The sequence below is a fragment of the Xyrauchen texanus genome, chromosome 20 (assembly GCF_025860055.1).
Source record: "Xyrauchen texanus isolate HMW12.3.18 chromosome 20, RBS_HiC_50CHRs, whole genome shotgun sequence".
NCBI classification, from domain to species: Eukaryota; Metazoa; Chordata; class Actinopteri; order Cypriniformes; family Catostomidae; genus Xyrauchen; species Xyrauchen texanus.
Genome location: NC_068295.1, coordinates 40069108 through 40094168, shown reverse-complemented (window position 1 = coordinate 40094168; position 25061 = coordinate 40069108). Strand labels below are relative to the sequence as shown.

Genomic DNA, 25061 nt, shown 5'->3' with positions numbered 1-25061 from the left:
GAGTCTTTGAGTCTTACTTTGTTTAAAGTATAGCAGAAACAGCACTTGTCGAAGCATAGTGCTTTTCACTTTTTCTCAAGAATAATCTCGGGAAGGAAATAAAACACTGCAGATATAAAGATGCAACAAACTCACATAGAGTGAAAATATGAGCAATTCATCTGCAAAATATCTCCAAAGATCTACTCTAAAAGGTATGATTATTTATTTATTTTTACATATATTTATATATGTACATATTCTGGCCAAATTTGTTTTCACTGATTTTTTAAAATAAACATTTAAACATGAAATTTTAAGCATTGTCATCAGTGTCCTGCTGTGTGACACTTCATCTAACTATTTTAAACAACATTTTATGATCTTATATAGCTATATTTACATATATAATGTATCATTATTATTATACTTGTTGTTCACACAACCTCATATTAACTAAGACAATAGTGTATTTGCACTTCTAGAAAAAAGTTGAAAGTTGATTAAGATCTTTAAAAAGTTTGAAGAAATGCTGACTTGTCACAGCACCTAATATGCACACTTTCCCTTGTACTTGTATACACATTTTAACCTAACATCTGTATGCAGGGGAAAAACGTTTTCTGACATGTTATTTGTCTGATATATAAAGTACTTGTTTTTAGTACTTTCTCTAAACAAATCCACTCATCACATTTACAGTAGTTTTATATGTTTTAAAGTTTTGACAATTTTTGCACTGGTGGGGCCAGTTGTCATGACTAGCAGTAAATAAATGTCTTTATTTAATTTATTTTTTTCAACACAAAAATGTGAAATTGAGCCGGAAAATTAAATCTGTGAGCCGGTGTGTTATGGTGTGGTGTGTTGCGGTCCGGGTTTGGTGGGCCGCTCTGGGCCAGAATGTCCAGGGCCACTTTTCAGTCCCAGTCCACCCCTGTCAGCGTGCCAATGCTGGCATGCATGCCATAGGTTTCCGACCCCTGGTATATACACATAATTTTTTGTGAGAGACTAAAAATATTAAATTACTTACATATTTCATTATGACAGTTTTTCACATCTGCACATACACACAACTGCACTCATACCTTTTCCTTTTAGCTTTGTGCACATCAGAATCATCAGCACATAAAAATCAACAATTACAATGAATGGGAAAATGCTTTTAGTACGAAGGCCACTGAAAAAATGGGTGGACCAACAAATACAAAACGCTGCAAATTTCTGCAAAACAAATTAAATCTTATCATCTCATAAACACATATACATACAAAATACGAATATGGCACATTTCACAACATTTTGAAAAACATATTTTTAAAACCACTAAACATAACATAACATCAGGAAGGATTTTCATCTGCCCCCTTCATAGCCAGTATAATCAGTGTTCTTCAATCATCTGTTATATGAGTGACATGAAAACCACTTAGTTCGGCTCCCTTTTTACATTCAGTAAGGTTGGGATTCAGGTCAGTCTCATCTACGGTCTTCCTAGTGGTATAAGTGGACTTCCATCGAAGGAGAACGATCCTCTTGAAATACTTCACAGTGTTGTTCTTCACACTGACAAAGCAAAACGTGTTGATCATGCTGTTGCTCATGGCAATGCACTCGATGATGTAGAACGCCACCAGGGAGTTCCTCTCCCGTGAGATGAGCATTGGGTGAAAATCACGCAGGATCGTGTACCCGTAGTACGGCGCCCAGCAGAGGATGTAAGCCGTAAGAATTCCAATAAGCACCATGACTGTCTTCCTGCGACAGCGAAGGCGCTTGCGGATCTGCTCCGTCTGGAAACCTGGAACGCTCTTGAACCAGAGTTCTTTAGAGATGCACATGTAGCACATAGCCATGGTCAGCACTGGCCAGACAAACTCTACAGCAAAGATGAAGAGGAAATAAGAACGGTAGTACAGCTGTTGGTCCACTGTCCAGATCTGGGCGCAGAAGGTCTTGCTGCGGTTGGCTCCATGAGGAACTTTGGTCGCAGAAGCGAAGTAAGCAGAAGGTATAGCAATAAGCACTGGGACAATCCACACACCAGTGATGAGGAAGTATGCGGTCTGGTTCTTCATTCTGGGTCTCAGTGGGTGAACAATGGCCATATACCTAAACACAACAAAGACCATTAAATGCATCATGGTCATTTTCTATTCAAACAACGATAGACACTGTACTCCTAAGTGAAATTTCACAAAACACTTGTGCTACTTTTTCATGTGCTATTTGAGCAGAAACACATGTGTCTTATTCACTAAACACCTGTAAGACAGTTTAACCAGACACAATCTGCACTGGCTGCACTCTGACTTGCCTATTTAAATTTAGTTATTGGGACTCACTCATAAAACATGAGCAGAACCATTGTCTGTGTAAATAGTTTAGAAATCAATTCAGATGTATTTTGTCAGATGTACATTTCTGAAATCCAAACACAAGATATAGGTATTGCACTAACTGGAGAGCCTGACGTAACTGACGTATCCCTTATTCTTAATAATAGTGTGTTTTTGGACTCTCAAATGTTTTTTTTTATGTGACTAAATAAAGGTACATTTCTTGTTTCAACATTATTTATACTTCAGACCTTTGTTTTGTTGGACAAGAAAAACATCACAGTTAGTATGTAAACCTGGTTCCCTGAACAGAGGGAACGAGAAGCTGCATCAGAAGCTGATGCTAAGGAAGCTCCTCCCTGGAGCGTTGACTTGAAACCCTATTAAATCATGCCAATTTGATTAGCTAGTTAAGCTTTACATTCTGCCTACGCTGATCCCATAGTGAGCATGTAAGTCTGGAGACAGCTTTTCATCTTCAGGAGAGAGAAGACATCTCTCAGTGCCTTAAAAGTGAAAAATCAGTAGCTGTGGCACAGCTATGCAGAATCACGTTCCCTCCTTTCAGGGAATCAGGGTTACATAGTGTGTCAGAAGCTGACACTAAGGCCATGTGTCCACCAATGCATTTTTTTCTGAGACCAGAGTATTTTTTCAGTCGTTTGCAATGGGAATGCTGTGTATTTTAAAAAGCCAGCAGCATGGCGAGGCGCTGAGCAACTATTCCACACTGAGCGCTGCGCACTTAGTGTTTTTTTCTGGCTGCCGAGAGTTGAAAATAGTTCAACTTTGGGTAATATGCAGCGCTCAACACTGTCACATTTTACCCAGCCGTCCAATCACAGTGGAGAAGGGGCAGGAAAAATACCACACCGACCAACAATCACATCCTACTTGTACAACGACTGAACAACAATAGAGAAGTTTGCTGGTCTCTGAAAATTCATGTCTGCACCAAATTACATTCCCGGACTAACACAATATTAATATGAAAAATAATGCTTGGAGGAACATTACATGCTTCAGCCTTCCCTTCATCCAAAGCAAGGGCCAGAGCAAGTACTCTTCCTTGTGCCGACATTTTTACATTCAGTACTTGCTGATAACACAAACTATCTGTGAAATTAGGTACCTGCAACACATTACTTCCACAGATATTCCGTATCATATCAACCAAAGCATCTTAGCTGAAAAAACCCTGTACCTCCAGAGCGCTCCCAGCTGGGCATTTTCAGAAGAGCACCTGGCATTTTCTGCTGGCAAAAAAGCTTTGGTGGACACATGGCCTAAGAGAGTCGAATTCAGTCATGCTGTAAACATTCTCTCTGCCGCACCACCGTCTGCAGTCCGCCTTTATCCCTCTCAGAGGCTTGATTAGCCTGATAAAGGACAGGGTCTGTAAAATCACAACCCGGCCCTGTCCTCTGCCCTGTCACACATCAATACTAACCAATTTGCCAGTGATTTAACTTTTTCCTTTGTAAAGATCTGGTAAGACAGGGGAGCACTGGCAAATTGGTTAGTATTGATGTGTGACAGGGCAGAGGGCAGGGCCGGGTTGTGATTTTACAGACCCTGTCCTTTATCAGGCTAATCAAGCCTCTGAGAGGGATAAAGGCGGACTGCAGACGGTGGTGCGGCAGAGAGAATGTTTACAGCATGACTGAATTCGACTCTCTTAGGCCATGTGTCCATACATGCAGTATATAAACCTGACAAATATGTTAAGGGAAGCCCAACCTAACCACTTTGCCTATGCCCAAGAAGAAGCCATAATCCTGACCAAATTAACTGTTTTGCCTGGGGCACTGTATGCCTTGTGAGTCATTTGTGAACGCAAAAGCATCCAGGAACCAGTGGGAGAGTCTTTGCTTGGAGATGGCCAAACCTTTTGCATGGCCTTCAAAACAAACAAACAGTTGATAATATACCCTGTAATTGTATATTATATAATTGACTCCTTTGGTCAATTTACATGTGTAATGCCTTCATTGGGGAGAGCACGAGTAGTCTCTTAGCCTTGTCCGAATAAAGGGAGGAGTGAATATTTGAAGGGTAACAACCTGAGCCCCAAAAGAGGTTTCCAGAATTTAGGTTGCATAATCTTCTCTGGGCTTAAGAATGGCCTACGACAGACCCGGTCCAAACTCTACACAGGAGTAAAGGGCCAAAAGGGCTTGAAGTGTCCCAATATGTTTCATGCCAAAGTGAGTAGCAGCACAGTCCCCAAAGAGAATATGCATAGGATTTCTGCCTCTTGTGGCTCAAACAGGGAACCTGTAAGCATGTTTAACACTTCCGCTAAGTCCCAGACTGGGATGTTAGCAGGGAGGCAGAATTCTGCTGACTAGAGGGTGGTGCTTATAGCCAACCACTCTTGAATAAAATATGGTATCATCCAAACAGGGCAATGCTTTGTGTCTTCATCCTTAGAGGACAATCAATCAGCAAAAAATCACCACTTGAAGGCATCCAGCCATCTTGTTCAGAGGCCAGACATGCATTCTCCACAGCTCTGTGTCGAGAATGCCAGATTGGCCTCGAGTTTGCAAGAACAGATCCAACCTCAAAGGAATTTCCCATGGAGGAGCCTCCACAGTTCTACCACATAGGGGAGACGTGGCTGTTGGGCTATTTGGTGCAATACGTATCACTGTTTCCTTTACTTCCTTTATTTATTGCACAATACATGATCTATTCAGTCCATCTGTGAGCTAAGGCATTCCAGCCTGGTGGAGCTTGCTGTCAACCAGCTAATTTAGGGTGAGGTTCTGCCTGTCTTGACAGGGTTTTTTTCTGCATAAAGAATTACTAGTTTCCATGGAAAACACTAACAAGCATTGCACTCGGTGGATTGTCATTTGTAATTGCAAATCTCTGCAATAATAATAAACAAAATTCCATTGTCGAATAGTCACTTGATGTCATTTAACGTAACTTGAAATCATATAAATCTATAATGGTGACACGCGAGACGAGAGGAGCGCTGCAGCTCGAGTGTCTGATAGAAACACAGATCACAGCTTGCCGATATATCTTTATTTCATACTTAAAGTTAACATAATTTGGGAGCGTGCCATGTAAATAAACACAAACTGCAAAACTGTCATTCTCTGTGCGGCCAGAGCTGCTTCAACCAGTTGCAGAAGACACAATCTGAGAGGGAGTCGAGAACGGGAGAAATTTAACGTTCCGCCGGCTGATGCGCACTCTAACAGAGGCTCGTCTCTCACCCCCGCTGTCTGCAGCTCGCAACGTCCTCATCATGAGATCATCATGATTAGATCAATCAATATATAAATATATACATTGATTGACAAAATAACACTAAAATGACAACAAAAATAAAATGTGTGTATATATATATATTTGGTTTTGGATAGACTAGAAGATTGACAAATGCTTATCAATAATACTCTTATGGCTAAAATTTTTTACAGTGTTCAGTGACTAAAATGTCAATATGACTAAATGTAAAAAAAAAAAATTAGGATAAGGTTGACTAAATATGATAAAAATTAAAAAGGACATTTGACACAAATAAAAGACTAAATAAAAAAAAAACAGGTGACAATATTAACACTATTATTCAGTTGCCAGGTCATTAGGAGTGTATTAATGCAAAGCCAACGTTTACATGTTCTTAACGCCACATTTTGATCAGTATGGTACCACCTCAGCCTCATTTTGAGCCAGGAAAAACCCTTCTTGACTAGTATCCCACTTGTCTAGTGTCATTAGCGTCACACTCGGTACTCCTCAGTAGCTAGCATGGCTTAATAGCGACGCATCACTATGAGGTGAAGGTAATCGTGTTGCCAAGTGTGATGAGAAAACCTTGAGCTGAGCCAGCATCTGTAGCAAGCCTAGTGGGGTGACAGCGACTGTAGCAAGTGAAGGAAAATGGACAGAACGCTTTCATTGGACTGGTGCCAAAATGGTCACCGCGTCTAAGAAGTAAACTTACTGACTAGACACTCACATGCTGTCTGTCCATTTGTCCTTGAGGCCTCAATGCTCTAGTAATAGCTAAGTAAGTATTTTTACCTGTGCTTGCATGCTTGAATCTTTGAATGAGTTATCAATAAGCAATTGATGTGGTAAGGTGGACATCGCATCTACACATTTCATAGGCGTGCAAAGGACAAAGACAACCCAAAAGGTTGGACCTTGAACTGGAATGCAGTCCCTATGAAGGCAAATCTCAAGAATGGCCCATAGCAAGGGCAAGCATCTGCCAAATGCTTGACATAACCAGGACAGTGGACAGACATGAGACCAAATCTGTTGTTCTCTAAGTAACTACCTTGAAAGTAAATTGTCCAATTCAAGAGCCTCAAGTCCAGTATGGGCCACCGCCCTACTTGGTGAACAGAAATGTAATGGCTATAGAAGCTAATCTGTGCATCGTTTGCCAGTACTTCCTCTATTGCATCTTTGGCAAGGAGGTATTGACAATTACGCCATGTCACGCCAATTAAAGACATTAAATTAGTAGTCTGAGTAACCCCCCCACTCAGCTTGATCCTTGTCAAGCACAGGTGAATGGACTGAATGTGCTAGTCTGTCATGTGAGTCAACATGGTGGCCAAGCTGAATTTCATTCATATGATGGAAATTTACTGACTAGGCACCAACACACTCTTAACTTTATTTTTAGGGCTTAAGTGAAAACATCACACAACTCAATCTCAGTGACACTTTTGCCACATTTCCCACCCTAGGGGAATAAAACAGCAAGTGTCTCACCTGAGCGTTTCACTAATTAGAGCCCAGCAAGCATACCTTTCATGGGGCACAAATCATCATGTTAAGGCGGAGCCGCTTCATATGGACAAAAATGAGGCACGCTACCCTCCTAAAATGTTCATGCTTTGTATCCCATCCTCTCGTGTCGCACTCATATGGTCCCTTTAGAGCCTCAGATGAGTGTTAGTGGGAGGAGAGGGGAGTAGCTTCGGCCTTCAGAACAAAAGGGAGCTGGGAGAGAAACATGTTGAGTTTCATGTGTTTCATGTGTCATGAGTTTCAATAACACAATCAATCTCAGCGGGCACTGTGTCAACAAGGGCTCCACCCAAGCTATATACAGCATCTGTACTGAATGGGCAAACCACTTAATTCAGAGAAAGGCAGCACACATGGCTTGAGCCTGCAATAACCCTCCTAAAATCTCCATATCTCCTCATCTCGCCTCTCACTCATACAGTCCTTTGGAAACCAACAAGGTGGGTTAGCGGAAAAAAGGGGACTGGTTTCGGCTATCAGATCAAAGTGAGCCACTAGAGCCAAGTGCCATGAGATTCATACACCCACATTGAATGGAATCTGTCAGACAGAGGGATATATCGCTCACAGGTGGATCATACTTGTGCAACATTCTTTGCTGGTGCAAAAAGTGAGAAGAATATAATTCATTCCGCTGACCAGGTGCAGAAATCTCAGTGAAGCATATGTCTCCACTGCCCTGAAAGAGGAAAATTCCGATGATGTGAAGCTGACTCCGGCCTTATATACTCACTATGACTCCATCATAGGCGAAGCGTTAAACTTCACTAGCTGTTATTGGATAGGGTTTCAAGTCTAAGCACCAGGGAGGAGTACCCTTAGCATCAGCTTCTGACTCAGCGTCAAAGTAACCTTCTTGAAAGTGAACTAGCTTCATATCATGTGACCCGCATTTGGTTTTTGATCACTTATATAGGTAAAAGTTATTGATTAATTGAATTGTTTTCTTCATCATAATTTATGTTTATCTTTATTTAGGAAAAGCATTAACAAAATAAACAATTTCAGTGGGCAAAGTTTCTGCAATTTGGTTGATTTGACATGATCACTGATCCAGCAGTAATTCATCAAAGGATGATGAAATGATGAAGAAGAGCATTGTAGCAGGGCATACAGTACATCCATATGTTTATACTATAGAGATTATAAAGAGCCAATTCAGGTGGAGTGATGCTGCACATTCTAATTAAAGAATGCCAGATTGTTGTTTTCTGCTGCATCTTACACAACCTATAGCACTCAGAACCAGCATACAAAGTGGGGACTTGTGCCATGCAAATTGCATTAAACAATGGGTTATCCAATTTGCACAATTCCTGTGGTAAATTGGATGCAAAAAAAAAAAAAAACTGGAAAAAAGTACAATAAACAATCACATAGTGCTTGCAAAAAACTAAAAAAACTAAAAATGCTATCAGTGAGCAATTCATTTTTAGTGAATTCCCTTCCTATGAGTTTACTAGAATGTTTTCAATGCAGCTCTTGGATATGGATATTCCTCAAATTCGGTTAGGATTTGTTCTAAACCACTAACACTGGCTACTAAACTTCTGCAGTGCATTCAGCTCAATCTACGTACAGACTATTAGCGAAGAACATTTGTTTTGTAGATTATTTCAGATGTAGGTGTGCAATCTATTTTTGTGTTTTGTGAACTTTCTACTTTCTAAGCTATTTAAGATTGCAGTTTTAAAACCTTGCATTGACTTCACATTGATAGACTGTTTAGTTAGCCTGTGTTCTACATCTAGACATGTGTGTTGCTAAAAACGCTAGCAGTTTGGCTTTCTTATCGTATGTTTCCACTGGCACGTAGTGAGCAAATGTGAGTGACGCTTTCAATTCCTTCCTATGGAAGCCGAGCGTCAAGCTCGCGAGGTGGATTGTAAAATTGCCAGCAGCGCGGGGCAAGCGGTTCCATAGCGTTAGGAGTAGCTTTGTGCGGATTTCTTCCACTTCTTTGCTATTGCCCCCACTACACAGGTCACCATGTTCCGGATCTGGACCCCTGATCAATTCCATCTTGACTGCAAGATATCATGATATGGTTATGCCCTCTCCTCATCTCTAGTGAGAAGCGTGACAAAATAACAGCACCGGTTACATCATATCTGATCTTTCTGCGCGGTATTCTTGAATATATTTCTATAGCACTGAAACACGCTTCACTGATACCGTGTCCCGGGCCGCACCCGCATCCTCTTTTTGGAAATTTAAACAAATGTGCAATGTGCAAATGTGATTCAATATCTTGATAAATATCGATATCGAATGATATGAAAAAGAATATCATGATAATATTTGTTGCCACTTTGCCCTGCCATAATATAAACCATCCATAATTTATATTGGCTTAATAATGCTCTGTTATTGCAGTCAGCTCAACCAGCAAGGCAATTTTATTGCAAGTGGTCTTCATGTGTCCTTTACCAGGATTAAAAAAGACTGTGATGAGGTTCAAACAAACTGTCCTGTCATAATTACTAATTCAGATTCAGTGTCTGGGGAAACTTCAAAAGTAATTTAGATTAAACAGATAAAATGCCTCTGACATCTAAATATTCTAACTACTTTAGGATTAATTACAAGTGTTGAAATATATTGTATTCTCTAACGTTGACATTTCCAACAAAATAACCACCAATCAACCATGTTGTTTGAGCAGAGAGCATTCATATAGTTTATCTCAGATCATCGCTGCAAAACATCATAAATTCCTCATTACATCTATAATGCATTCATAAGATAAGGATGGTAAAGATTGTCCTCATAAAAATAACCTTTATAAAGTATTCCTTGGCTGGATGCCTGAGGAATTCACTCATTAAAAATGTCAACATTAGCACTTAAATGTGTTGGGAAGCCTTGCTGCGGTGCTGCCCATTCAGTCAATGACTTCACAGGCAGTTAAGGTTCATCCATAAAAAATTATTTAATTAAAAAATAGATTTTAGACCACCTTCTATAATGTCATGTCTAATTATCTACAATTATTTCAATTCAGCTTTAGAGATGGCTAAGCAAATATTTAGTGGCCGCAGTGCTTATTTCTCAGCAGAAATAGGATTAATGAATTAATGTAGTTCTTTAAACTGCTCGATTAGACAGCATTTTTATTCTTTTCAAATTAAAATTATTTTTGCATGAGCTAGGGCTGCACAATTAATAAAAATAATTGAGATAAAAATTATAGCTGCCACATTTAAGTAATTGTGAAAAGTAAATTACAGAATTACATTTAGGTCTACTCTGGTTGTGTAAAAATGTTATATTTACAATGTGCTTTTTGCAGGGCTTGACCATTGTAACCATTTGCAGATGATTTATGCGATTGACAACAATTTCTTCACACGGTGGTCTGAAACCTCAATTAAGCCACATACAGCTTGTGTGGTAGACAGGGCCGGCACCTGCCAGCTATGCTAGGGTGGGCTGGGGGATATTATAGGTGGCATTTGGGATTGGTGTGTGTGTGTGGTACTCAGACTACTAATTTAATGTGTTTAATTGGCGTGACATGGCGTAACTGTCAAGATCATAAGGCCCAATATAACTTTACACTACACTTATTTCCCATATAAAAAACATATTAAAATAAATGTAAAACAATTTTGTATAAAAGAGATGTAAGACACGAGACAGACAGCATCTCTCATTGACACCAAATTAACAACAGAGGTAACAGAAGCACACATCCTGCAAAACGCTGTATCCAGCTATGAATCATGATCATGTATGGAACTATCAGCTAATATTGGCTGCAGAATCAATGGGACCTGGCACAGCAGAGTGCAGCGCAGGAGTATGTGTGCACGGGAGCAGGAGAAAGAAATGACTCGTGGGACTCTCGCAAAATATAAATATCTAAATAACAAAATATACGAATAAATTCTTGATACTGGAGCAGGACAGAATGGCGACCGGGACTGAAAAATTTGTGCAGACCACAACCTGCTTGCAGGTGGGAGTGGGACAAAACGTGAAAGTTGCAGGCAGGAGCGGGACAAAATATAAATACATTTTGTGGGAGTGGAACAGAATCTCACAAAGCGGGTCTGAAAATTCATCCCACGCAGACCTCTACTTTATAATTCAGATCGGTATTTTATGAACACCTGCAGCACAATTTTGGGGAGCAGAGGAAGAGGAAGTCAGGGAGATATTTGATAAGAGGGTGCCTGTGATACATTAACACCAGCCACATGGTCACTGCACACTGAGACAGCACCAGGCTTCTTTATGGGCATAAAAAACCTATACATTAAACATAAATATCTCTTATTACCATTCTCGCTCGCATGACGTCTCGGACTCACTGGTTTGCAGCAGCCGCTTCTTGAGTGTCTTACTTTCGGCCAATGACAAAAATAGAAAAATACTACACATTTCCTGTGCTGTTTTGTGATTTGTTGGGCAGCCTACAGCCCACCCTTAATGTTTGTAACACACAGCCATATTGTTTTTAACCAATGCACAAATTGGAATTTTTATTTTTATTTAAAACCATGTTTCCAAAATGTCTGATTGGGTGGGCAAGACTCATGTTTGGGTGGACTCAGCCCACCCCTGCCCATGCCTACATCCGACCCCGGTGGTACAGTCATTTTACCACAATTTTACCACTTTGTAAAATCACTGTAACACATTCTTTTAATTTTCTTCCTTTAGGTTGGAAATGAATTTCCTTTGTATGTTTTTAAGTACAGTACTGTATTATGCCTTGTTGCTTAGATAGTGACTAGATATTAGTTCACTTGCTTTGTTCTCAATGCATTGCAGAGGATGAAATATTACAGAATAATTGGACAACTTTAATTGCAGGGTACAAAATAAGTTTTCTATTTGAGCAGTATTTTTGCTTATATTACCCAGCAACCACAATGCATAATTCTGAAAACGAACCATATTTTAACCATTAAATGCAAGACCACAGCCCCGGGCTGTCTGTTTCTTCACTGCCAGTGGCACAAGGGTGGATATCTAAATCAAACTCACCTGTCGACAGCGATGGCCAGTAAGGCATTGGTGGACACGTAGAGAGACACGGTCCTGAGGTAGTTGACCGAGGCACACAACACTTTCCCATGGTCCCAAGAGAGCTGTTTGACTACATAGTAATCCACCAGGAAAGGGCAGCAAACCACAGCCACGATAAAGTCGGAGATGGCCAGGTTTGCGATAAGCAAGTTGGTGAGGTTCCTGAGTTTCTTATAACGGGCAAGAGTGGCTATGAACACGAAGTTTCCGAAGCCACATACTAGCATAATACACACAAGAACCACTCCAATGACAATGGTGGCCACGAAGTACGCCAGTCCTTGTGTTGTGTCGGGCATCTCTTCTGCAGGAACACCATAGTCCATGTCGTAGAAATCTGTGTAGGTGTCATGGACATCTAGAACGGGCACTTGACTGTGAGGGTTCACGTACACGGCTGCCAAGTGAGTGATGTTTGCGTCCTCCATTGCGTCGATATCTTTATATTTTATGTCTTTTTCTGGCAGTTACTGCTCATGATCAAGGCTTCTTTAGGAGATGGTCTTGTAAATTTGTATCACATTTCATTTCCCATGAGAGTAAGCAGGTGACAGACTGCAAAAGAAACACAAAACATAAACACTATTGCCCAACATCATCCAATAACTGATATTAATTCTTTAATATTAATTCATTGTAACAATAATAATGATTATTATTATTATTAATAATTATTATGAAATCATTACTAGTCAAAAAAACTAAAATTATGGATAACATCAAACCACATTGGTTCTCATCACATTTCACAACCAAACATGAGACTTGATGTCATGAGATGCAATGAGAACCAATGAGATTCAGAAGAGTTAAAATATAAGAGTTGTATGGATTACTTTTACTTTGGTTTAATGGAGTTTTTTTTTTTTTTCTAGCTTGACAGACCAGAGTTTGGAGCAACTTTAGGGTAAGTAAATAAAAGACTTGATTAATAGTGAACTACTCTTATGATACTTTTATATTTATTTTAGTTCTTTTGGAGCTTGACAGCCTCAGTCTCTATTCACTTTCATAACATGGAAAAGATCAGCCAGGATTTCTTAATAAATGTACACCTTTTGTGTTCCACAGAAGAAAGTCATTGGGATTTGGAAAGACATGAGAGTGGGTGAACATTTCCTTTAAATCACATTATGAATAAGTGTAGATGTTTTTAGAATCCCATTGATTGATACACTGCAATACTTATTTTGCAGTTAAATACTGTGAATGCAGTGAAGTCCATTTTTATTGATCCCCCAAACCTTCCTTAAAATGATTCATATTATGAAATTATCATAACAAAGGCTAAACATAATGAGCCTATTAACTGATAGAAACAAACATTAATGTAGGCTAGTGGAAAGACTTCACCTTTACAAACTTAAGAGTTTATTAAAGCAAATAGAAAATAACTGCAGAACATCAGCACTTACATGGAAGAGGCAAGAGGAAAATATCTAACTATCTATGAATAAACACACTTTGGCAATTTTCTTTAAGGGCTTTATTTAATTACGGCTAAATAAAACTTTGATAATTAATCACTTTTGTAGTTAAAAGAACATAGAAGTCTCATGATTAGAGAGTTTAACTTTAAAAGTTTTAAAAATGTTAGGGGTTGATGTTGATTTCAAAGACATAGCCAATGTATAGCCAAATAATAATGATAATAATAATAAAATCTCATTAATTGCTTCCTTGGGAACACCGCAATTAGCCTACAATACATGAACCGTAATAGTTTATTGTATATTCAGTCTAACAGAAAAGTATTAACAAGATTTGTAATAAGGGCATTTAATGTCACCAAATAAAACTGATTTGACATCATAAACCTGTCAAATACAACAGATAATTATTTTATTGAAATTAAAATTCAGTAATTCGGTCTGCTAACCTTTCACTTTAATTTAAATTAGAGCAGTTAATACACTTAAAGAAGTAACAATAATACATACATAATGAATAACGTTTAAAACATTCACTGTAGCATTAACTGATGCAAATACAATATGGTTATACAACTACAAATGTGACACTTTTCTGAAATTAGTTGGACTGTTGCCGCATATGTTCTTATTTAAATCCTAAACGACAGACTACGATTAAGTTTTCTCACCTCATATGTTGTGTATATCCTACTTGCCGATTTTTAAGAGTTCCGAATTCTGTGGCATTGTCGAATCTTTGAAGTTCTTCCTATGTTTTTTTCTTTCTTGAAACTGTGTAATTCACTTCATCATCTTGGGTAAAAGCATCTGTACCGCTGAGGTAAAACTGATGAGTTTGACTGTAGCCGCTTCTCTTCTCTCTCCCTCTTGTGGCAGATGTGAAAGTGTGTCCACTGACGTCTTCAGTGCTCGAGCACGGCTGCCACCCACCTGTTCATGTTGAGCAGGAGTGACGCGCCTTTTTGCGAATATTACATTTAAGTGTCTCTATTTTCAAAGAGCACTCCACAATACAGAATCGTATACATATATTATATGCAATAAAAATAAATAAAATAAAATAAATATAAAAAAGACTAATATTTTTTATTATTAGCGCTGTTTGGTAGTATTATGTTCAAAACAAGGAATATTTGTTTTTCTGATATAAAATACCTACATTTTTATCATGCATTCAATATAGTCAATTATAGATGTAATTTTCACTGTCAGTAAATTATCATTGCTGTAATTCGGAATTGCTAACAGTACTTGCCCTTTCCATAAAACATTGCCGTGTTCATTTTTGTCTGAAAAGAATAAATAGTAATCATAATGTATTTATGTATTCATAAATACAATTATGTAAAGGATAGTGTACAGTCAGATGGTTGAAATTGCTAAATAAACCCCAACAGGTTGATCAGAATCTTGTATCATCTGAAGGGGTTTATTTAGCAATAGACTACCTACCAAATACATAAACAAATGAACCTGACAAGTTATTTTAATCTTGATTTGCTGAAATGGCCAAAAATTAGCCAAGCAACTCTGTGGCACAAGCTGATAGGTTCTTTGACTTGTTATATTTTTGCCAATCAGTTCGCTCAGGTGTGATGTTTTAAGCCAATCAGTTCACACGGTGCAAGCTTGTTATCGGATAGCCAATCATCTTGCATCTCTCTCTCCTAGTGTTTTATTTAAATAGATCAATTTTGCAGTTAAGCTGGACAGCACATTGTAGGTTTTTCTTCTGAAAACACAATATTGCTCAGGTGGTATTGAGGGGGTTCTATCAGCAGGTCTGCTTTGCCCAAATAGCACACATACATCCCTGAGATGTCTGTTTTTGATCTTTTGATCTGGAAAGCATCACAATCTGATAAACACTGCTGAACATATTAAAAAGATCAGATTTGTGAACATTCCAAATCAAAAACACCTTAAAGACATCTGCTGACATCTAAAGAGGAAACAGTTAAAATATGTATAATAGACATATTGCAGATGAGCAAACAACATAAAATAGATGTCTTCCAGATCTAATTACACACATCTAAAAGATGTCTAGGAGATGTACATGTGCTATCAGGATGGCCATGACACATACACTCACCTATAGATGGTGGGCCGAGGGCCCGTATCTGCTTTACTTTTCGAAATGGATGATCCCCATGGAGGGAGAACCTGAATTTGTAAAGTTGGGACGGTTGTTTTATTCTCAACGATATGAAAAGTGTTGCCACTCCCATTTATTGCACATTTTCCCCCGAAATCATAATGCAGGACCGTAAATATGAAGGCAAACGCGGTTGCCTACTATATCAGTCGAGCCAATAGCGTGGCAAGATACTGACATAGGATTATTATTAACCAATCAGATGTAGCTTATTTAGAACAGCTGTTACACGGATGATTCAGCTGTCAGACACGAGCAGCATCTGCGGCAGCAGCACAGTGACTATCGCCAAGGACATTGTTTTTGTGATTGTAAGTATTCATTTAATTAGAATATGATATCTATAAAAAATGTTTGTTTTGTACACTGTGTTGTTCAAACGTATGTAAGCGTCTCGTTAGTGTCGTTTTAAGTAGGGTAGTTTCAGCTGGCTAACTAGCAGTAGCTAGCATCATGCGATTACATATTTGATTTGGTGTAAAGTTTAAATACTTAATTCTAACGGTAACACTTCGTCCAGCTCACATAGGCTACAGCTCCACTGTATGTCCGCAGATAATTACCTCCGACTGTTTTGCAAACGTTCGCCAAAAACTCAAGGTAAACATGAACCTCTTGATGGTTAAGACATATTTAATTATCAGTTACATCTGACATAACATTAAAGGGTCCGCAAGCAGCCAATATTATAACCGGAGAGCTAAGAGCTCAAGAAGAACAGCATGTAATAGAAATAAGATTATACTATCAAAGAACATAGGCTATCAAACAGAGCAGAGTTATAATGTACATAAACATCATACAGATTTACTTCTGCAGGAGTAGCCAACACACACAAACACACACACACACCCCTCCCCACATGTGTATTTACAAAACCATATGTGCCCTAGTCATCTTCAAGTGACTTATTGTCACAGTTTACACACTGAGAGAGGTTTATACATGGCAGCTCATGCAGTTTACATGTGCATCTACCCTTAACACAATTTGTTTTTTTTACATGAGCAGTGCACAAGTTCCAGTATGGCCTCTGGAGCTGGTGGAAGTGTCATCCAGTCCACTCCGTAGAAATCTCCTACCATCTTCCAGCCATGATTTACAGGAGGAGGAATGTCTGGCATGCACTCAAGACTCCTCCTGTGTACTGCAGCCTGATAGCTTGCCCGCTGGACCTTCATTTGCAGTTTCTTCAACTAATACTGCCTTCTCTCTTCTCCTTTGTGCTCGTTCTATCTTCGTGATATTTGTGAAATGGCTGTAGCACTCCCTGTGGTAGCCAATGTTAGCTGGTTTGACTAACTGGTTTGTAGGTTCCTGGCTTTGTAACTTGTATGCCTGTACTGCCTCTTCTGCTATAAGACTTTCTCTGCATTCAAGGTCTTTCCACAGAAACTCTGATTTAATACATTTCTCCCAACTTATGTCTGTGAAGGGAATGGTGGGTCCATTTCCCTCACATATATGCATGCAGCACTTCATGTTTTTGCCATTTCTTCCACAGTAAAAATGTGCGGGAAAAAGAGTATTGTCTGGCTCGTTTTTATCATAGACATAATAAATACATAGATGCCCAATTGCCCGCTGGAGCGTACGTCAAAGGTGCCTCCACGATGTGGAGGGCAACTTTCCCATAACTTTCATACCGGGAATTGAGAAAAATGTGTTTCGTGTGCTGCTTGGGGCTATACAAATCGCCACACAATTGAAAACGGGTCTCGAGGAATTACCTTTCACAAGCAAGACTGAACATTTGTTTCTGGTTGTATTTGGCCATTATATAATTAGAAATTTCAAAATACTACTGTTATTGTGTCACGAAATGTAGTCTTAATAGTTTTTCAGTCGACAATGTAGTTGTCTAAAGCTCAAATCTATGGTTTATTCATAAAGATAAAGCCTATTTAAAATTTTGATCTGACGTTTTCGGAGTGAGAGATCCAGGCGCTCAGCGCTCATGTACCCCACCTGGAACAGACTTACCTCGGCTAGTGCTTCTGACGTTTGCCGCTGGCTCTGATGTCTAGTGGTTAAACATGAGATATAATTCGTCTTGTGTATATCTAACGGGCAATCTTTGGTCTCATTAATCTATAATTTGTTCCTTGGCAAATCGTTTTGGCTGAGGGCAAAGTGAAGTTTCATAACTTTATATTTAGGCTATTTTAAGGTTGTATCCTGCTGTAGATGTCTATGGTTTTTATGATGTTGTGTTTCCAAGCAATACCATGGATCAAATGTGTGAAATCAGAACGGTATATTTATTAAAGATTACAACGAAATGACAGGACATCGTATGACAAAAGATGGTTACATAAAATAAAAACAGTGAAAATGCATAATGTTACCTCTACATTCACATTTTGTGTCAAACTGAATATGTAACATAAGTGGGCAAAATGAGTTAAAAAGTTCAATCTTTCTTGGGCTAAAATCACTTCTCGAAAAGATGTGCACAGACAGCAACTTCATATCAGTGCGCCAGTGTGTTGACAAACGCGTCACCAACACCGACACTTTCCCACGCACGCTATTGGATGAAGGCAACAAATACGTCATGCATGTCGGACCCCACACGTAGCCGCCTGCTCTATTCGCCGGGAAAATAACCTGGAGAAAGTTACCGATATTATAGTAATGTGCAAAGTATGTGAGTGGCAACAATTTTTATTTGCTTTGTTGAGAAGTGTAGTGGTTATATATAAAAAACTGGGTTATCCATCCCCACAGATCGTCTGAAAACACGAAATCTCCCCTCGGCCCACTGTCTACTAAAGGATTATTAGGAGCACCTGTTCAATTTCTCATTAATGCAATTATCTAATCAACCAATCACATAGCAGTTGCTTCAATGCATTTAGGGGTGTGGTCCTGGTCAAGACAATCTCCTGAACTCCAAACTGAATGTCAGAATGGGAAAGAAAGGTGATTTAAGCAATTTTGAGCGTGGCATGTTTGTTGGTGCCAGACGGGCCGGTCTGAGTATTTCACAATCTGCTCAGTTACTGGGATTTTCATGCACAACCATTTCTAGGGTTTACAAAGAATGGTGTGAAAAGGGAAAAACATCCAGTATCGCGGCAGTCCTGTGGGCGAAAATGTCTTGTTGATGCTAGAGGTCAGAGGAGAATGGGCCGACTGATTCAAGCTGATAGAAGAGCAACTTTGCCTGAAATAACCACTCGTTACAACCGAGGTATGCAGCAAAGCATTTGTGAAGCCACAACACGCACAACCTTGAGGCGGATGGGCTACAACAGCAGAAGACCCCACCGGGTACCACTCATCTCCACTACAAATAGGAAAAAGAGGCTACAATTTGCAAGAGCTCACCAAAATTGGACAGTTGAAGACTGGAAAAATGTTGCCTGGTCTGATGAGTCTCGATTTCTGTTGAGACATTCAGATGGTAGAGTCAGAATTTGGCGTAAACAGAATGAGAACATGGATCCATCATGCCTTGTTACCACTGTGCAGGCTGGTGGTGGTGGTGTAATGGTGTGGGGGATGTTTTCTTGGCACACTTTAGGCCCCTTAGTGCCAATTGGGCATGGTTTAAATGCCACGGCCTACCTGAGCATTGTTTCTGACCATGTCCATCCCTTTATGGCCACCACGTACCCATCCTCTGATGGCTACTTCCAGCAGGATAATGCACCATGTCACAAAGCTCGAATCATTTCAAATTGGTTTCTTGAACATGACAATGAGTTCACTGTACTAAAATGGCCCCCACAGTCACCAGATCTCAACCCAATAGAGCATCTTTGGGATGTGGTGGAACAGGAGCTTCGTGCCCTGGATGTGCATCCCACAAATCTCCATCAACTGCAAGATGCTATCCTATCAATATGGGCCAACATTTCTAAAGAATGCTTTCAGCACCTTGTTGAATCAATGCCACGTAGAATTAAGGCAGTTCTGAAGGCGAAAGGGGGTCAAACACAGTATTAGTATGGTGTTCCTAATAATCCTTTAGGTGAGTGTAGAAGCACGTCTTAATAAGGCAAGCCTTAGCCAAATTCTGGTTGGCACATGCCGCTATATTAGGTCAATAGATTAAATAAATCCACACATAGCTAGTTTCAGTCATTAGTTAAATCATCTTCAGGATTTCCTTGCTCAGGTGCACATTGGGCAAATTCCAAACAGTGTTTTTGTACACTTATAGGGCACTGCGGGAAAGGGACATGTATTTCATGTATTTTAAATACATTTACTCATGCGGCAAAAGTTTGGAATAATGTACAGATTTAGCTGTTTCGGAAATAAATTGGTACTTTAATTCTCCAAAGTGGCATTCAACTGATCACAATATATAGTCAGGACATTACTGATGTAAAAAACAGCACCATCACATCACTATTTGAAATAAGTCCTTTCTAACTACAATAGACAGTCCCCATTTCCAGCAGCCATCACTCCAACAGCTTATCCTTGAGTAATCATGCTAAATTGATCATTTGGTTCAAAAAAATAACTTGCCATTATATCAAACACAGTTGAAAGCTATTTGGTTCATTAAATGAAGCTTAACAATGTCTTTGTATTTGTTTTTGAGCAGTATGCAATAGACTGGCATGTCTTAAGGTCAATATTAGGTCTAAAATGACAAAAAAGAAATGGCTTTCTCTAGAAACTCATCACTCAATCATTATTTTGAGGAATGAAGGCGATACAATGCTTGAAATTGCCAAAAAACTGAAGATTTCATACAAAGGTGTACACTACAGTCTTCAAAGTCAAAGCACAACTGTCTCTAACAAGCACAGAAAGAGATGTGGAAGACCAGATGTACAACTAAACAAGAGGATAAGTACATCAGAGTCTCTAGTTTGAGAAATAGACGCCTCACATGTCCTCCGCTGACAGCTTCATTGCATTCTACCCGCACAACACCAGTTTCATGTACAACAGTAAATAGAAGACTCAGGAGGCCTTATGGGAAGAATTGCAAAGAAAAAGCCACTTTTGAAACAGAAAAAAAAAAGAAAAGGTTCGAGTGGGCAAAGAAACACAGACATTGGACAATAGATCATTGGAAAAGAGTGTTATGGATCTTAACCCCATTGAGCTTTTGTGGGATCTGCTAGACTGTAAGATGTTGAGAAGTGCCAGACAAGACAGACACATCTATGGCAAGTGCTACAGGAAGTGTGGGGTGAAAGGTCACCTGAGTATCTGGAAAAACTGACAGCTAGAATAACAAGAATCTGCAAAGCTGTCATTGCTTCATGTGGATGATTTTTTGATGAGAACTCTGATCAGCCCCAAAGTGCGTTGGCCCCCTGGGAAAATGTCCAGTATGCCAGATTACCTGTCCAGCCATGACCGGAGCATAGTTTCTCTTAATACTCTCAAAAATGACATTTAGAGCAGAATGAGTTTTTTTTAGTGTAGTACCTGTAACTAAGCTTCTAGTGTGTCTGCGGCTCATATCTGTGTCCCTATTATACATGTTCATGCATTGAACTCTCCGTTTCAGTTGCCCTTAGCGTCATTACATTTCCAACAGATTGCCAAAAATGCAGCTTAAAATTAAGATAACGAAATTCATTCAGAAACTCCTGCAGTTTATTCTTGATGCATGTCAAAAAACATAAAATAAAAATAATAAAAACAGCTGATAATTATAAAAACAGCAGATACATCAAAACATCAAAAACACTCAAATACATATTAACTCAAAACATCAAAGGAGACTAAGGCTGAAACAATTAGTCGAAAACTTTTTTGTTGTTGAATAGTCATTTAATCTCATTTAACGTAATATGAGATCACATTAAACTCCAATGATGACGCGCAAGAGCAGCACTGCAGCTCACGTATTAATGAAGAGAGGAAGAATTACACAGCTCACAGTCCAGATGCACACTAAACTTTACAAACAGCTTCAGGTTATGTAGATACCAAAGTATTAGGTAATTGTAATGCAAAAATAAGTAAATACAGAAGCACTCTCATTGTGGAATAAGTGGAGCAAAACTTGTGTCGCGCGTCTTTAAAGGAAACACTTCAGCGTTATAGCTTAAATGCAGTTATATTTAATGCGTTATAGCTTTATTAAAGTAAAATAATACGGAAGCAGATCATGTAAATAACTACAAACTCTGAGACTGGCTATGCAGTCAGCGCTTCTTCTATTAGTTCCTCTTCTATGAGTTGTGTGAATGTCCCGATCTAAGGGGGAGAGATTGAAACTGCACCCGGCAGATGACCACTATGTCATGGGGATGCCCATGCTTAATGCAGCTAGATTTGTTTTTTTGTGTGTTAAAGATGGATTGAAGTGAACAGAAAAGCTAAATCTTTCAGAGAGTTGGCATGACTGAAATTATGCTATTATGTGAGAAGAAAGAAATCTTGTAGTCTCTAGACACAGCTGAATTCTCCTTCAGAGTTCTGTTGATTTATATGTGGGGACAATTTACAGCTCATTATCCTGTTTATAACAAGACTTTTAAATGGACATGATTCATTGATTTGAGTTGATATTAGTTTTTAACTTACATACAGAGATCACAGAGTGAAACAAAAAGTAGGAAAATGACACGCAATACCCGGATGACCGGTCTGATATCACTTAATACCCAGATAGTGCGGTTGTTGCTTAACAATATCAGACCACTAGATGGCATGCTTAACCAATTAGGATCAAGTATTCCAGAGAGCAGTGTAAACGTATGGGAAACACTTCCAAATAATGAATAAATGCAGCAATATAATTAATTCCACTATCTATAAAAATGCCCAGTGAGAAAATTTATTAGTACATCCATTGTAGCACAATTGCATTTTTTTTAACCCTTATCATTCTTTTGTAAGCCACACATGACAAGCTACACAAGTCGTTCACTGGTCAAAACTGACTGAAATATATGTGTAATATTATAATTATTTTTAAAGATATAATGACTAGTGCTGTCAGGTGATTAACATTTTTAATCACGATTAATAGCATCATTTTTCATAGTTAATTGAAACTGGTGAAATTTGGAAATTAGGAAATTTGACGCTATATACTGTACTTCTTTTCCTGTAAAAAAACATTTATTTCCATTTTAGGAAAGAAAACGAAACAATAAGTAACGATATAATGCTTTATTAACATTTCCAAAAAAAAGCCCTCCCAGGGTTGCTGCAGAGTTTTTAAAATCAAATGTAAGACTTTTTAATACCTTTTCAAGACCAGAACAATTAAAATGAATACTGTATCTCTACACCAAAACAAACCCACACAATCTCAAAATAAATCATGTATCACAGACTCTTACTTAAATAGGTAGGGGCACACATGTTTATGATGTTTATCAATAAAACAGGGTAGGAAATATGCAAGTTTTAAATACTCAAGACATGTTTTCCACATACAGGTATACTGTATATCACATAAAAATTGGTTTATGTACCATACTATAAATGAATACAAATTAGAAGTCGACCAATATTGGATTTTGCTGATATGATAATGTGGTAAAAGAATGAATAGTTTTTAAAATTGGTAGCCACTATTAAATGTTCTTTGTCTTTCCTTCCTGTGATGGGGAGGAGAACAAGAGTCCAAATTTAATTACATTCCAGATGCAGTTTCTGGTTCAATCAAAATACCAATAAACAGGGAGAAAAAAAAAAGAAAAATTAGATTTATAGAGCAGAATTTTACTTTCACAACTTTAAAGGCTGAAATATACCGGGGACTATTATTTTGAAATGTATGCCCTTCAAACAGATAAGGGAGATCAAATGTGCACTCCTACAAAAATAGTAAAAGTAAACATTGTCATATTTACTCTACACTCTATCATCATCTTCAACAGTTGATTATTAGTGATCGCATGTCATACATTTCCGATATGGCTTAATGATTGCGAACTGCTCTGCAACCGCTGGAAACACTCACAAGTCCCTGCGTGCTTGGAGAAAATACAATAGTGCCACGTTTTCACTCTGAAGGACACTGCGCATACATTTATTAAATTAAATTGCATTCTTTTGAAGCGTAATACTCGCATTAGGTCATATCATGATTCCTGTCATTCTGCCCGCAAATTTAAGACCTCTTTAAATGATAATTAAGACTTTTGTTGTATCATTTAAGATTTGTAAGACTTTTTGTGACATTACATTTTGGAAAACTTAATTTTAAGACTTAAGTATCTGCAGGAACCCTGCCTCCAAAATATAAATACAGAAATGTGCTAAACACATTTGTGATGACGTTGTGTCACTGAGTTGACACTAGGAGTTGACACTAGGGGTCGCTCCTGCGGAGCACGGCCATCTCTGATTTTGAGAAAAGGCCAATGAGAATTGGCGTGTGGAATTTGCATGCCACTCCCCCGGACATACGGGTATAAAAGGAGTGACGCTGCAAATGCACATCAGGTATCGCACTGAGGAGCCGAGCCAAACACCCGGCGCTTTCAGCGGATGGTTCAGTATTGTGGCTAGTGGGAACACAACGTCTCGTTCCCTCCATCAGGGAACGGAGGTTACGTCAGTAACCGAGACGTTCCCCGTCTGTCACTCAGTCGACGTTGTGTCGCTGAGTTGACACTAGGGGTCCCATGGAAAATGCCACAGAGCTGAACCAAGTTACGCAGACAAGCGGTGCGAGACGGGCAAACCTCTGTGTGCCTCGTAGCCAGTGCAGCAAGCCGTCGCATAACTACCCACAACACACTGGCAGGCATGAAGTGGTCCCCTGCACCTAGGGGGAACAGCTAACTGCTCAGGAGTATAAGGACTGGCTGGCCCAGCCGGGGCCTTCTCTCTATTTTTCTCCCCTGTAAAAGGAACGCAATCGTTCGGCTGGGGGCCAAATATAAATGGTCCAAGCTGGGGAGTGTCCCTCCAAAGACGAGGACACCACGGAGTCCACACCCGGCCCTGAGAGGGGAGGGGGGGGTTTAGGTGGAATACACACACAGTCTTACCGGCTAGCAGCGGAAGTACATCGTGTGAAACGGCGCCGTGGTAGACCCTACCCAAAGGTGGGGAGGGCTTACTACAAACACGGCGACCCAGGGCAGAGGGCCCTAAAAAACCATTTTGCGGGATATACATCACACGGGGTTGCCGAAGGGGGCAACCAGCACATGTGGAGCACTTACCTCAGTACAGGGGGCCTAATGACGCCCTCTGAAGACTTCGACGGCCGCTAGGCTATGGAGGAAGAACGTCCAGGGTTCACACTTCCTGCGAACGCAACTGGGGAAAAGAGCGCATGTCTTCACCTCAAGGGAGGGGAAAGGCGCTATGTACAAGCGATACACCCGGCCAGCTGACCCGAACTTACCTGTTTGTGTCACCTGATAACACACG

At 39.4% G+C, this 25061-nt stretch overlaps 1 protein-coding gene across 1 annotated transcript; it reads right to left on the bottom strand.

Annotated features, from left to right (window-relative positions):
• Window positions 1–1376: 1376 nt before the first annotated feature.
• Window positions 1377–12574, bottom strand: prokr1b (prokineticin receptor 1b). Its single transcript, XM_052151785.1, has 2 exons — window positions 12105–12574; window positions 1377–2094 (listed from the first exon to the last, which is right to left on the bottom strand). The coding sequence occupies exons 1-2, from the start codon at window positions 12572–12574 to the stop codon at window positions 1377–1379; spliced, it is 1188 nt and encodes a 395-aa protein (XP_052007745.1).
• Between the last annotated feature and the right edge of the window lie 12487 nt (window positions 12575–25061).